Source organism: Bos javanicus, chromosome 16, assembly GCF_032452875.1.
Source record: "Bos javanicus breed banteng chromosome 16, ARS-OSU_banteng_1.0, whole genome shotgun sequence".
In the NCBI taxonomy this organism is placed as follows: Eukaryota; Metazoa; Chordata; class Mammalia; order Artiodactyla; family Bovidae; genus Bos; species Bos javanicus.
Genome location: NC_083883.1, coordinates 63,658,805 through 63,674,377, shown reverse-complemented (window position 1 = coordinate 63,674,377; position 15,573 = coordinate 63,658,805). Strand labels below are relative to the sequence as shown.

Below are 15,573 nucleotides of genomic sequence, written 5' to 3'. Positions count from 1 at the left end.
GTATATAATAATACATCCTTTATGACTCATGGCCACATTGGGGCTAAGGCTTACAACTCAGAAGAACTGGTACATTCCTCAATTAGCGTTTTGTTTCTGCTTTCAATATAGAAAATTAAAAAAAAAAAAAGTTTTGTCTGATAAAAGGTTCTTTTCAGATAACATAGTGTAAAGGGAAGACTCTGGGCTTGGAAATAACGGACTTAAATTCCAGTTCAGTGTCCTACCAGCCATGTGGCTTTGGATAACTTAATGAATCTCTCTGAGCCACCAGCTTCTTCTCTGTAAAGTGGTGATACTAACACAGCCCCTTCTTCCTTTGTCCGTTCACAGGGCTCTCTATCTCTTGAGCTGGCCACGGCACCAATATGTTCTCAGTCTGCTTTTCTGTTACTCCCCGCTGAATAGCCATTTTAAGATACAACACGTTGGACTTCTCTGCTGGTCCAGTGGTTAAGAACCCACTTGACAATGCATGAGTTTGATCCCTGGTCAGGAAAGATTTTACATGTCGTGGGGCAACTAAGCCCACGCTCCCTAGAGCCCATGCTCTGCAACCAGAGAAGCCACCTCAATGAGAAACCCATGCACTACAACTAGAGACAGCCTGACAACAGCAATGAACACCCAGCTCAACCAATACTAAGTAAATAAAAATTTTAAAGATATTAAAAGAGCTGCCGTAAGAAGTTAAAAAATAAAGATACAACATGTTGCCTTCTCAGTTTCAGAGGGGGCGCATCCACTCATCTCAGTCAGTATTACTTCTCGGGCACTCCTAGGCGATGAATCTGTGGGTCTGCCTGATGACACGAGTCACAATGCAAGCGGGGGGTTGTGGGCTTTCTGGTTATACTCACAGGCCTGGAACGGGGTCCTGCTGGAGATAAGGCAGGGCTTTGGCATTAGCGATGATCTCCTGAGGCAGAGACGAGGGCTCCATGCGCTGGAACATGGGTGCGTTTTTCTGTGTTAAAAGTGGAGAGGAGGAAAAGGGAACTCAAATGACTATGAGGGAAATGCCAGCGACTTGAGTGAAACGGGAATATGACTGGTACTCTGTGTGACTGCCTGAATCTCTGCCCCACTGGGGTTCTAATCCCCCGATCCTAGGCAGCTCCTGGGCCCTGCAAGGCCTGGCCTCTGCTTCTGTGCACTTGCGGGGCACGGTCCCCCAGGGATGCACTGGCCTGCCCCCTCAGGGGTCCACCCACCCACCCACCGCACGGCCTGTCCTTGCCCTTCACCTGTTCCTCCAGCTGCTGCCTCTGCTTCTTCACCTTGCTCTGTTTGTAGTAGTCCATGATCATCATTGCTGCATAGATTTTGCCCACAGTCAGGTCAGAGGCTGAGGACACCAGTGTGGCATGGAGGGAAACAGGAGAAGATGGGGAGAGAGTGAGGACGCCTGGGAAGCAGGTTTGCCCCTTCCACTACCCAGCCATCCAGCCTTTATGGAGGGCTCCTTCTGCGCCAGGCACTGAGGACACAGTAAACAGGCCCCCAGAGCTATCCTCAGGGGACTGCCATGGCCACCCAGGGAGGGCCGTGTTACTAATGATAAGAAACACATTAGTAAGCACCACTCCCCCACCCCCTGGAACGGTCTTGATTTCCATCTCTTAGTAACAGCACCTTTTCCCCAACTGCTTGAAGGTCTGCTGAACTGTGTTATGTGGGAGGATAGAGCTGTGCACCCAAGAAGTTTCACCCACAACCACAGTGACCTATCTTAAGAAACTATTTTCCAGGATGGAGCTTCCTCAGAAAACTGACAACAGAACTACCGTATGATCCCACAGTCCCACTCCTGACCATATATCCAGACAAAACTATGCTTCAAAAATAAAACATGCACCCCTACGTTCATAACAGCACTATTCACAGTAGCCGAGACATGGAAATAACCTAAATGTCCATCCGCAGATAAATGGATAAAGTTAATGGTACATTTACACAGTGGAATATTACAGAGCCATAAAAAGAATGGAATAATGCCATTTGCAGCAACACGGATACAACTAGAAATGATCACACTTAAGTGAAATTATTCAGAAAAGACAAATATCATATGATATCACTTTATATGAATTCTAAAAATGTTACAAGTGAACCTATCTAAGAAAACAAAGCAGACCCATGAACACAGTACAGACTGTGGCTGCCAAAGGGGAGCGAAGGTTGGGAGTTTGGGGTTAGTATTGTCTGTCTATACACGATAGATAAATGACAAGGTTAGTATAGCACAGCGGTGGAAAAGAATATAAAAAAGAAAATATGTATAACTGAATCACTTTTCTATATAGCAGAAATTAACAACGTAAATCAACTATACTTCAATAAGCAAAAAGAAACTGCTTTCAGTTAATGACAATTGAGAAGTGAGGGATTTCTGTTTCCTAAGAATAAAAGGGCACCCTTCCCTTATCTCCTTGATCACTCCACGCTCCCCCCAAAGATGTGGTCTTGGCGTTCTGGGCCCACAGTGACAAGGACAGCCAGGAGAGCCTGCACCTTTGGGCATGGGCACGAGCAGATCCAGCATCTTCTGGGACAGGTGAGGCCAGATGGCCAGGGTCTCCTTCTGGAGCTCTGAGTCTAGCTGCTGCCTGTCTGCACCGCCTGGGAGAGGATACATTCATTAACAACGAAAACAGACACAGAAGTAACAAGGACAGAGGGAGGAGACGGGACAGAGGCTGCGTCAGCATGGCCCCTCGGATTCTTGGAGGAAACCTTGGCACTTCGTGACTGTGGATCTTGCAATCCTGGGTCTTTCTGCTGAAGAAGCGGAACGCATTCTGGCTCCTGTTTTCAGTGACTCAGGGATATCCCGCCACAGAGAGCTGAGGCCCTGGGGACCAAGATCAGCTTCCTCGTTCATTTGCGGAGCCTCCCAGCTGCTCAGTATATCAGAAGGGGAAATGCAGAGCGCCACAAGCCCGCCTCCTCTGCCTCATTATACGTGTATCAGTTCTTCCAGTGATCTAACCCCAGAGTCTGGGGGAACCAATTTTAAAAAGGACTTGGATCAGGTAAGAGCAGGAAAACTGGAGGCCCTGCTGAAGTAGCAAACCCTTCTTTCCTAAATCACTAAAGGATAGCACTGGCCACAGAAGCCTTCCAAGACGTTAAAAACACCATGTAAGAAAAAAAAAAAAACAGAAAGGAAATTCACTTGTTCATTCAACAAATATTACTAAAATGTCTACTATTAGACATTTTAGAGGAGAAGGCAATGGCACCCCACTCCAGTACTGTTGCCTGGAAAATCCCATGGACGGAGGAGCCTGGTGGGCTACAGTCCATGGGGTCGCTAGGAGTCAGACAGGACTCAGCGACTTCACTTTCACTTTTCATTTTCATGCATTGGAGAAGGAAATGGCAACCCACTCCAGTGTTCTTGCTTGGAGAATCCCAGGGACGGAGGACCCTGGTGGGCTGCCGTCTATGGGGTCGCATAGAGTCGACTGAAGCAACTTAGCAGCAGACATTTTAGATGGTAGATGGTAGATAGTAGACATTTTACATAGTACAGACATCGAAGATCACATACTCTTAAAGCTCAAAGGAGCCTTAACGAATATCAAGTCATTCATTAAGAGGAAAGGGCAAAAGTTAAATAATACAGTAACAGTTACTGTATCTCAGAGGTGAAAACTGGGAGGTGAAAACTACTTGACCTCCAGGTTACTTCATGGTTGGATGAAGTTCAAATATCTCTGTCCTGCATCACTCCGGGTGAGTTGTTCCAGAATCTTCTTCCTTCCTAAGGTTACTGACCTTTGGCGATTTTAATGTCCAGAGCTGTCCGGATTAGAGCCATCAGCGTGGAAGTGAAGTGGACGGTCATGTCCTCGGCCACTGGCATGTTCATCAAGACCAACCTCTGTGTGAAAAAGAGAAAAGAAACAGCAGGAGAAAACATATATCGAAAGAAACCTTGGCAACAAGGGAGGAAAAGAGCAGAGGTCAGATGCAGAGACGAAAAAGAAGGGCAAGGATTCCCCCGTCCCCTCCCAGTCCTGTCCCGCCCTGCTTCTCACTGAAGGCTCATTGGCTGCCGTTTTTTCTTTTTTTTTTCCCCTAGGGAATGATGCCAAATTCCAAGGGAAGAGGGACTCATCATTCTGTAGGACTCCTCCAGGGTCCTAAGAATGTCTTTAATCAGGATCCTAAAAACAATGTCTCAGGGAAAGGAGTCAGCTCAGGGAGGTGGCTCCATTCCCTGCTTCAGGGCTGTTCTACAATCCCACTTGTCCCATGAAGACCCCCAAAAACTCAGGTGAAAAGACAGTGATGGGGGGGTAGATTTTACTTTGCTTATCTGACTTGAAAGATGCATCCTGATGCCCCCTTTTTGAGTCTTTAAATTGCCAGCACATGGTTCAACATGCAGAAGTCCAGCTTATCCAAAGGATGAGGTGGAGCAGAATGGAAAAGTGAGAGAATGCAAACAGGGTCCAGGGGAAGAGGGCTGGGGAGAGCAGAGAAGACAGGAGAGAAGGGTGACCGAGGCAGGAGCAGAGTGGGCAGGCCTTGTCCCCTTCACCCGGAGGAAGGGGATCAAACGGAAATGGCCAAATCCACTTTCCAGAGAGTATCTTGCTTTTGGAATGAATTTTTCCTCTGATTCCGGCAACCCTTGGTGCCCCCGTCCCAAGCTTCACCCCAGAAATTCAAAGAACTCAGGGCCATATAGTCCATCACCTGTTAGATGTGGAATCATGAGCATAAAGGATGTCGGCTCCTAAGCTGCACAGGAGGAGCCATGTAGTGGGGTGGATGAGGGTCCCTAATAGATGCCCCCTGTTCCAATGAGATGCTCTCTGGAGCTTTAAACTTGGAGGAAGCAGCAGGAGAAGGTCCTCCAGCAGAACCACCAGCCTAGCAGGAAGTCAAGTGTCTCTTTCCAGGGCAGGGTTTCTAACACTCCATCGAAACATCTCGCTTAATATGACACCACAAATATGGGATCTTCGAGTGTAAGGCCAGTTTCCGGTTTCTATCTGAGTTCCACCTCTCTCCCACTGCTTTAGGCGCTTCCAGGCGCCATTGCTAGGGCATACTGCTAGGTGAATGAAAGAGCTCCAGAGTTCTGAGTCAGTCTAAATAGCAATGGGGGATTAACAGTAACTATTACTGAATGTGAAGTAGGAAATGGCAACCCACTCCAGTATTGTTGCCTGGAAAATCCCACGGACAGAGAAGCCTGGCGGGCTATAGTTCATGGGGTTGCAAGAGTCGGACATGACTAAATGACTGAGTACACACAGTACTGAACGTGGAGGAAAAGTTCAGGCCTTGAGGCTCTGAGCACCCTGATGGCTGGTGACTCCTAATGTACAACGCTGCTCTAAGCAGACTGAGGGGAGTCCATCCATATCTCGGTCATGCCAAGAAGGCAGGTCTAAGGCTGAATGCAACCTGTGCCCATCATCACCCTTTCCTTTGATACTGTCAGGAAAAATGGGTAGTTGGGCTAATGGGGGAAGGGAGCTGCATTCTTCATCATGTATCAAGGGATGGAGGTCGTGTTCCTCTTTTTTTTTTCCTGATACCTAGAAGAAACCATACCATTGTTCCTTCCTATGTCATGGAGGAAGAAATTTGTTAAGAGTTTTCCTCTCTCCTAAAAATTTCTTTTTGGACCATATTTAGTGGAATTTATGCATATTTCCTATTTCTTAGTTTATCTGATGGAAGATCTTTTTATAAGCTCTGACTGCTGTCCTTCTTGCCCAAATATGCTATTCTGCAGGCCACCACTCTGCTTCCTCTTAAAGGAAACGTGCTACTTACTTCTTTTCTAGTAACCCACTCACAAGAAGTCACACACTTGTAGAAACAGAATAACACATTGAAAGTCTTACAAACCACCTTATGTATCATCCTTCCGGGAACCTTCCTGACCTTTGCATCGCATCATTTCTTTTCTCCTTGGTTCCCTCCTCCCACCGTTCCCAGCCCAGCTTCCTCCCCCACGTTCTGACCTCCCCACAGCGGGATCCCATTTCCTGCTGGTCACTAGCCCAGAACAAAGGAAGGAGTGGTCTACCTTATATGCCACCTTGGAGGGACATCTCTTGCCGAGGCCTAGCGGCGGTGACATGAGAGTCAGCATTTCATACATCTCAGTGTAATGGATGCGGCCACTGCTCATGGTGGGGGTGGGGGTCGAGGGTCGGCGGGCAGGGCAGGGAGGGTGGCAGGGAAGAATGCAGACAGGGAGGAGAGGAGAACAGGCATTCCCGGGGGGAGCCAAAACAAACAAAAGAGTACAGAAAACAGGAGAAAAGAAACGAAACAAAATGGACAAACAGGAAAAGAATAGGAAACCTGTTAATCAAGGCAAATCATACACGTGTCTCCATCCTGGTGCGGATTTATATCACGCCCCACACAGACCCGGGAACGTGGCGGCAACCTTAGGTCCCTCTGCCGCGCGCTGTCCTAGGGACTGGTGTTCCCCTCCGGGAGGAGCATCACCCCATCTCCCTATTCACACCAGCCATGCCCCCTACAACACAAGCTGGTCTTCACTTCCCAGGGCTGTGTGCGAGCGGTATAAACCAGATAGACGGTGCTCCAGCCCTGGGTTAGGGGTTTCTGGCCCCCTCTCCTTGGCCTGGAAGTCAGGCCCTTCTCCTGCTCTGAACCCATAGGCGGGGGCATCGTGTATCCCGCTCTGAGGTGTGAGTGCTGCAGGAGGCGGCGGCTGGTGCTGAAAGTGGTGGATGGAGGCTGCTGCTCAGTTGGCCCGTTGCTTCCACCTGGCTCTGTGGGTAAGAGTGCTCTTTGTGTGCCGGCATGCCCCGGGGCGGCGGCATGCTGGGGCCAGAAGAAACAAAACCAGGAGGAGGAGGAGCATCTCGCATGCCATGCTGCCTTCCCGGGCTCTCCCACATGCGGCCGCGATGGGTTCACCAGGGTGGAGTTTAAAGAGTCTCTGCAGAGGCAGCTGTTCGGCCTGCCCGAGTACAGGAATCACTTGCCGCCATCCCTGGCCAGTTCTTCCCCCATCGCCCAGGCTGGCATCTTTCTGGGCCTAAGTTGTCTTCCAGCTGCCGGACTGCGCTGCGCCCCAGGGAGCCTGTGCATCCCTCACGGCATACCAGGAAAGGCTTCCTTATCTCGGGGGCCTGGCCTTGGCCCGGGGCTGGGTGGAGCCACTGTGTTAGCTGGAGAGGGAGGTCACCTGTGTGCCCCTGAACCATATTCCTGGTCTCACAAATAAGCAGTGACCGGGCAGTCACAACAGACCCCTCAACGATATACAGCAGGACCTTCAGGCAAGAACTCTGCTCTGGAGCCCTCTGGGCTCTACTGAGACCTTCCCAGACCCTCTGAGCTATGAAATTTTCCCACACCCCATAGACTATCCTCTTCACCTTCTTTACTTATCCTCACCTCCTGCCCTCATTTTTTTTTTAATTGTTTCTCAGCTTTCTGCCCTATAGCTTTCATTGGGTTGGCCAAATGTTTTGTTCAGGGTTTTCTGTTAGACCTTATGGAAAAAAATCCGAGCAAACTTTTTGCCCAACCGACCCAAAATAATTGCTTGGGACCAAACTGTCCAGAATGGGGCAGGGGTAAGTGTGGTTAGCATCACACTTTTCTACTTTCTCTATGGGAGGATACTACTCAAGTGTGAGAAGGAGGCGCTCTATCTCTAAGGGAAAGAAACCAGAACTTCTTGCTGAATTAAAAAGATTTCTGCCTTCTGTGGAGGAGGGAGAGGTTCCTCTGAATTGAGGTTCCTCTAAATCCACAGAATAAGGTGGAGTGAGAAAGAGAGAGAGGTGAATGAGTGTGTGTGAAGAAAACAGAGGTCAAAGCAGCCTCTGTTATTAAGTCCTCAGCTCTTTTTTTTATCCATGTCCCTCCCCCCACCCCCAAAATGCCCTTCTTCCTTGTGTAACAGCTGCTGGTTCTGGAAGGGTTTGGACCTCTTTAAACTCAAAGGAAAGCAACATGAAGGTTCCCTCATGTGGCGCAGTGGTGGTGGAGCAAAACGGAGGGTGGGGGTTGGAGGCTGCACCCCGCTGCCGGCCACGGTCATGGTCACGGTCATGGCTGGGGACCGGAGGCAAACCTTGCAAGCCACCCTGTAGGGGCAGTTCTCTCCCAGGCCCAGAGGCGGCGAGATCACCCGCACTAATTTGTACATATCCTTATACGGGATCCTGCCGCTGTAAAGGAAGCACAGGTGGGTTAATAGGACACTCAGAGAAGGGGAGGAGAGACACGACAGCCTAGCCATGAAAGGGACGGCCGGAGGGGGATGGGTGGCTTCTTTCCTGGGGCCTGGCAAAGCCAGACCAGGAGAGGTGGAGGACGGTTAGCATCAGAGAACCAGCACCTTGCAAACGGCACGGACCATCACTCTGCGAACTACACTGCCTCCGATTTTCCAAGGAAATCAATCCCTAGTGACCATGAGCACCCCATGATGTGTCTGGCCCGTACCTGGCCAGCTGCGGCAAATGGAGTTTGGCTCCAGCTAGGCCTCTAAGAACCAAGTCCACCAGTTCACAAATGCCTCCGACCGCCATCAGGAGCAGATACCAGGCTGCTGTGAAGCAGACTGCAGAGCCCTTTGCTTTTCACAGACACTGCTTACAGGCAGCTACTCAGACCTGCGTGTCAGGTGGTGGGAAGTCAGCATCTTTCTCCAGAGTGTGAGAGAGAAATTTCCCATTAGGCTAATTAGCAAGGTTCCCAGTTGGCAGGAGGGAACCTGTGAAGGACTTTGCTTCTCTTTGTGGCAGATTTTCCCCCGAGTGCCACTTGGGCAAACGCTTCTCAATGTGGTAGGAGCTTGCCAGGATCTGTGCCCAAAAAGCAGCCTGCGAGGGAGCCACAGGGCTCTCCCTCCAGTCCTGCTCCTGCCACCCCACCCGCAGACAGCCTGGTCAGATCCAGTTAGAATTCCAGGACCACAGTGGCCTGTCACATCAACCCCCTTTCACAGAGCCTGCTAGAGACTTCTGGCTTCCTGTGGAAAGAAGAGAATCGACAGTTGATTCATTTTCAGAGGCTAAAGCATCTGCTCCATGAGGGGTCAGAACCAGTCAGCAACAGCCAGAGATCTGTGGGTCTGGACACACCCTGGTTTAGATCCAGGTTTCCACCGCAAACCATAAGCGCACACCTCCACCTCCAAACATCCAGTCCTCACCAGCCATGTCAAGACACCAACTTTGCCCCAGCTCTGCTCTTCTTAATCTTTTCTTGATTTTGCTGTTGATTCTTCCTCTTCTTCCAAATAGCTCAGCAGTACTTCCAAGTCTCTTGACTCTTGAGAGGAGGTTCATTTTACCACGTGTTCTTTGGTTCTTATGGTGGTTGAGGCGTGAGTCCATTGGCTCTGTGGTCCATAGGCTGATGTACTTTGCAACCCGTCTATCTCCTTTTTGAAGACACTGGCCCACTGCACCTTGGTTAGTTTCCCCTCTCATCTCCTAGAGAAGGCCAGGGAAACTAACCAGGACAAGTCACGCTGGGAATTTCAAAGCAGATGCAAGAGGTTTTCCTTGGTCTTTCACAGCTCATGTGTCTGAGTCTCATGATTAGTCCTCATGGAACTGCTCTTCCCAGCAGATGGAAGAACTGGGGAGCAGCATGTTTAATGAACAAGGGACTTGGGTCCCCAAATAATGTGAAACCACAGGAAGTGGAAGTTTTTGAGAGCCAAGGGCTCTCACCTGAGTGAGGCTAGGTAAGCAAAGAACACCTTTGCTGGCAAATAGTTTCTTCTCTTTCAGGTGAGGGCTAGAGGTCCCTTCTTGGTGTCCTGATCCCACGGCCATCCAGCTTTACAGACACCAATGTCTCATACTTTCTACTTCCTTTCCCATATGCTTATTAATGATAACAAAAGTTACATACATGATTTAATATAATCCTCACAACCAGCCTTCATGGAGGGGGATCATTACCACTATTATACAGCAGATATGGGAGCTCAGAGTGGTGGAGTGACTCGTCCAAGGCCACACAGCTGACAAGATGCAGGCCTGGCTCCCTTCGCCTGTAACACACTGCCCATGGCCTTCTAACCATCCTATCCTACTAGAAAGCAGGCCCAGAAAGTAACCACCATTGCTCAGCTACTGTAACAATAACGGATTTAGAGAACTCTGTGCTCTAAGGTGTTAATAATTACTGAGGGGATGAGGAATTCCTATGTGCTCTTCCAACGCCTAAAGTAGTGACCCAAATACAACAGCCTCACAGGAGGACAGGTTTGGGGAAGAGTCTCAGACTATGAAATGGTTCCAGGTGGAAGCAACGTGGTCCGCTCCTATGAAGGTTGGCATTTCTTATAGTATTTTCAGAGGGGGGCCAGAATGGGTAGATTTGTGAGATAAGATCCTAAGACTAAAATAAGTTGGGACAAAGGTCCCATGGAATGCGTGCTCACAGCACTCTCACTTTGCCTTCCACTGTGAGGACCAAAAAGGTTGCCTTTGAACTTGAAGCAGGGATTTGCAAACTTTTCCAGTAAAGGGTCAGATAATAAATATATTATTTTTAATTTGAGGATCATACTGTCTTTATCACAATATACAGAAACAGCCATAAACAATAGAGAAATGGGCATAGCTGTGCTCCAATAATACTTTATTTCCAGATAAAGTGAGCCACACTGAGCCTATGGGTTATAGTTTTCCAGCCTCTGCTTTAAAGTCCAGAAGGCACAATTTCACTTGAGAACTATTGGAAAGTGAAAAAGATCCGGGGAGGTCATCTCTGCAAATTTCTGCCATTTAACTCAGTTCCATGTAATAAAAACCCACATGTGTTTAAACCATCATTTTGAAGAAGAACTTGCTTGGTTGTCTCTATAATTTCAGAGTTATCTGAAATTGTACTTTTGAGAGGGATGAGAGAGAGAAAGGACTAAGGTGGCCAGATGTCCAGCTGACCCAGAGAACCCTTGTCAACCCCTCTGTGACTCAGAGGAGTCCACTAACCATTCTGGAAGCTCCTCTGGGGATTGAACTCAAACACTCTGAGTTGCAGACTGTCTATTGAGATTGTCAAAGGAAAATGCCCGTTACAGAAGGAAAGAACAGGGAAAGGAAAACGCAGAAGCTAAGTGGTCCATGGCATGCTTGATCCCAGAGCCAGTCTGAGGACCTGGCCTCTTCCCCGGACCACAGCCAGGAGGACTCTCCTCTCCTTCTGCAACAGGCAAGAATGGGGTGGCTCCCACCCCAACCTCCTCCTTGAGAACCCCAGGGCCCTTGATATGGGCCCCAGAGGGGGTGGCCAAGAGGCCTACGCACCATGCTGCTCTGTCATACTCTGCCCAGACTCGGACAAACTCGTCCAGATGGTGAGGCCCCAGGATGGACGAGTCCCGAGTCAGGTACTCAAAGTTGTCCATGATGACGGCCACGAACAGGTTGAGCATCTGGAGGGCAAAGGGGAGAAGGGGAGTTAGGGGAGACCCAGAGCAGAAAAACAAACTGCGAGGCAAGTAAAGAATTCACAAGTTTGTAAGGCTAAAAGTTCCTAACCATAGCCCAGTTGATCCTGCTGGAGGCAATGCATTTTCACAACTGAACCACACATCTCACGGTGCGAGTGCTATGAATCCGCTTTGCTAGGCCACTTTATATTTGCATAGAACTCCTCAGTCACTTTTGTTATCTATTCAATTTCTTTCTTTGTTACTGCAGCAGCAGAGGGAGCAGCAGTAGCAACACATTCTCAAAGGCCAGAGGAAGTCAAGGCCCAACACCAAGCCTCTCTTCCAGTCTCCCTTCCCTACCTGCGCTCACCACAGCTGCTTATCAGAGACCTGGTGGGATGCCTTACAGTGGATGCTGGGCTTACTGTGCAGCAACCTGAAGCTGTTCACGGCTCTCAAGTGCTTCCGAGACCCTGTTCTCCTGCTTACTTGTTCAACAACATTTATTGTGCACCTTCTGTGTTCCAGACAGAGCTCCAGGTGCCAGGGGTGGGAGGTAAGAAAGTTCAGGTCTGAGATATATTTCCATGACTAGCACATGCCTTAAAGCACAGCAGGTGTTCACTAGATGCTGTTACTTGAATATTCTTAAAGACATTTAGTATTCTGCAGAGACGACTGGCAACATACAAATGTTACAGATTTTAAATATATATTTATATATATATTTGGCTGCACCGAGTCTTAGTTGCAACACGCAGGGTCTCTTTGTTGCCACACTCCAGCTTCTCTCTAGGTACAGCAAGTGGGCTTAGTTGCCCTGTAGCATGCAGGATTTCCCCCAACCAGGGATCGAACTCACATCCCCTGCACTGGAAGGCAGATTCTTAACCACTGGACCCCAAGGGAAGTTCCCATAGACTTCTTTGAGAGCCATGAGAGAAACATGCACAACAGGGACAGAAAAGTGTATGGGTTTGAATTTCACGTAATCTTCATGTCAGGATATATCATTCATCTTTTTTGTCTGAACTACTGATAAAGGTAAAAATCATTGCGAGCTCACGGGCCATACAAAAACAGCTGGCAAACTGGATTTAGCCTGTGGTCCACAACTCGCTGGGCTCTCATTTAGATTATGCAAGAGGCAACAGGAACCACTAAAGAGGCTGACCTAGGAGAAAGAGAAAAGCTATGTGCATTCAGGCTGCATCGGTATCAGGGTGGACGGTGGCTGGCAGTCCAGGCAGAGAGTTGTGAGGTGCTCCTGAACCAGGCCAGTGGCAGGACAGCAGCCTGGATACAGAGCTAAAGGAGGTGGACTCAACAGGCCTCGGCCACAGTGAACAGTAGCACCCAGCACTATTTCCAGTTTCCCAGGGACACACCCCTTGCCTAGTCTCAGTTAATACAGTTTAGTGGGGCACTACCGTGACCCAGGCCTCAACCAGCCACTGAATCCTGTCCCCTGGGCTACAGTGCTGGTGATCCAATTAAGGCCAAGAAAATGGCATTGAGTCTTCTGAGCAAGAGAACTTGTTTTTCCTTATTGGCCTTGAATATGTCAGGATTGAGGTCTAGAGCTGCTGCTGCTGTTGCCATCTTGGAACCATGGGCTGGGGTTGTTGGAGGAAAGAGCTCGTGTGGAAAAACCTGGGGAAGAGATCTGTCAACAGAGAAGGAAACCTAATCCTGGGGATGATGTCATCTGAGCCTCAGAGCAAGCTCGCTTAAGCCTGTCCTGCCCAACTCTTCATTTATATAAGCCGATAAAATCCCTTTCTGTTCATGTCGGATGCAGCTGGACTTTCTGTCACTTGCAAAGGAAAGAATCTTGCCTGACAGAAATGAATCGCCTGTGGGGGGTGAGCAAATGGAGCCTCTGCTGCTGATTCCCAGGTGAAGCGGCTGGGTGGGTGGAAGTGCCCAACAGACAGGATATGCAGACAGGATACTTAGGATCAAGAGAAAGTCTGCAGCCAGGGCCTGCTGGGAGTCTCCTCTGCAATACAGAGATGGCTGGTTGCATCCTAATAACCAGTCTCCTCCCTCCCTCCCTTCTCCATTCCACTGCCTAGAATGGAAGCAGATCCCTGGAATCCAGTTGTCTTCTTACCACAAAGCTGAGGGACTCTCGGTGGAGGTGAGGAAGCAGAAGGAGGGAAAGAGTCTGGGGTACCAGACACTCTGTGACGTCACCATAACCAGCCCGCACTGCCTTCCTCCAGGCTTCACTGACATGCCAGGAAAATAAACAACATCCCCCCTGGTAAAACCACTGTTATTTGAAGAGTTCCATTTCAAGCAGCTGAATCTAATCCTAACATGGACTTTTCTTTCTGTCACTGTGACTGGAGCCACAGTGAAATTTATTTAATCACTGTCCAGGTTATAGAGGGTTTTCCATATACAACTGGCTTCCCAGGTGGATTAGTGGCAAAGAATCCACCTGCCAATGCAGGAAATGGAGGAGACACGGGTTCTATCCCTGGGTCAGGAAGATCCCCTTGGAGGAAGAAATGGCAACTCACTCCAGTATTCTTGCCTGGAAAATTCCATGGACAGAGGAGTCTGGTGGGCTACAGTCCATGGGGTTGCAAAAGAGTTGAACATGACTGAGAGACTGAGTACACAGCACCATTATCCCTTGGCATCTGCTGAGAATTAGTTCCAGGACCTTCCCGGATAACAAAATCTGTAAGTGCTCAAGTCCCTTATATAAGCTGGTAAAGTACCAGGAATTCCCTTGTGGTCCAGTGGTTAGGACTTGATGCTTTCAGTGTGGGGGCCCAGGTTTGATCCCTGGTCCGGAACTAAGATTCCACACGCCATGCACAGTGTGGCAAAAAAAAAAAAAAAAAAAATGGTGTAGTATTTGCACATAACCTATGCACAGCCTTCTGTACACTTTAAATTATCTCTAAATTGCTTATGATTCCTAACACAGTGTAAATGCAATGGACATTTGCTGGTATGTAGCAAATTCAACTTTTGGATTTGGGAACTTTCTGGAGTTTTTTTTTTTTTTTAACATTTTCAGTCTGAGGTTGGTTGAACTCATGGAGCCAGAACCCGCAGAAAGGGCCGACTGTATCCACACATTTTCTTTACACTCCTTTCCAGACTCTATTATTAATGTTAGCAAAAACTATCTATTTGTATTGTTATTCCTTTACATTGGCATAGTCTTCTATAGCACTGTATATATATTCAATGGCACCCGACTCCAGTACTCTTGCCTGGAAAATCCCATGGACGGAGGAGCTTGGTGGGCTGCAGTCCACAGGGTCGCTAGGAGTCGGACACGACTGAGAGACTTCACTTTCACTTTTCACTTTCATGCGTTGGAGAAGGAAATGGCAACCCACTCCAGTGTTCTTGCCTGGAGAATCCCAGGGACGGGGGAGCCTGGTGGGCTGCCATCTCTAGGGTCACACAGAGTCGGACACGACTGAAGTGACTGAGCAGCAGCAGTAGTATATATTCACACCTATCATACATTTTAATGCTTGTTCTAACCTTTTGTGAGGCAGGTTTAATTACCATCAGCCCTTCAAGGACACAAGCACTTCCTATACACATTTGTATTCTTTAGCTCTAAGCACACAGCTGGGTACATCCCAGCGCATCGGTAAATCTTTCCAGAGTGGTTGGTTTGTCTTGAGGAAGCTGTGTGACTTGCCCAAGGTCATGAAGTCAGTGTAGGGCTGAGATTTGCAAGCCTATCATCTCATACTGAATATAGCCTCTTTAAAAATAACATTAATGTGAATTATGCAATAGCCTCTAACTCAAAATTCTAAAAGTACTTTATAGTCTCTAATTAATTTTCCAGTTATATCTTTGGTTTCTTTTAAAATATTTATTATTAAACATTTAAATGATGGAAGATAAAATGGAGATGTCTGCATGGCCTTCTCTATGCTCCCCTTCCCTCATGATGGGCACTAATATTCCTTTATGACTGTCACCTTTCAATCCTAGGTGACAGAGGGACTGGATGGCTTCACCCCAGTGCCTAGCTCAATGTGAACCTTTTAATGGCCATTCAGTAAAAATGAGCTAAATACAGGAATGAATAAATGAAAACTCTAATTTATATCATTATTCTAAATTTCCTTGCAGTCATTTTCATTATAATTTCCTATTTA

General features: G+C 48.2%; 1 protein-coding gene across 2 annotated transcripts in view; it reads right to left on the bottom strand.

The window, feature by feature from the left end:
* Positions 1-15,573, bottom strand: part of LOC133228063 (voltage-dependent R-type calcium channel subunit alpha-1E) — a 338,653-nt gene that overhangs the window by 20,135 nt on the left and 302,945 nt on the right. For both annotated transcript variants that reach the window (XM_061383395.1, XM_061383394.1), the window contains 6 exons: positions 11,295-11,422; positions 6,059-6,155; positions 3,784-3,889; positions 2,515-2,622; positions 1,248-1,348; positions 861-967 (listed from right to left, as the gene is read on the bottom strand). In XM_061383395.1, coding sequence (XP_061239379.1) covers positions 861-967; positions 1,248-1,348; positions 2,515-2,622; positions 3,784-3,889; positions 6,059-6,155; positions 11,295-11,422 — 647 coding nt within the window. The remainder of the gene's footprint in view (positions 1-860; positions 968-1,247; positions 1,349-2,514; positions 2,623-3,783; positions 3,890-6,058; positions 6,156-11,294; positions 11,423-15,573) is intronic.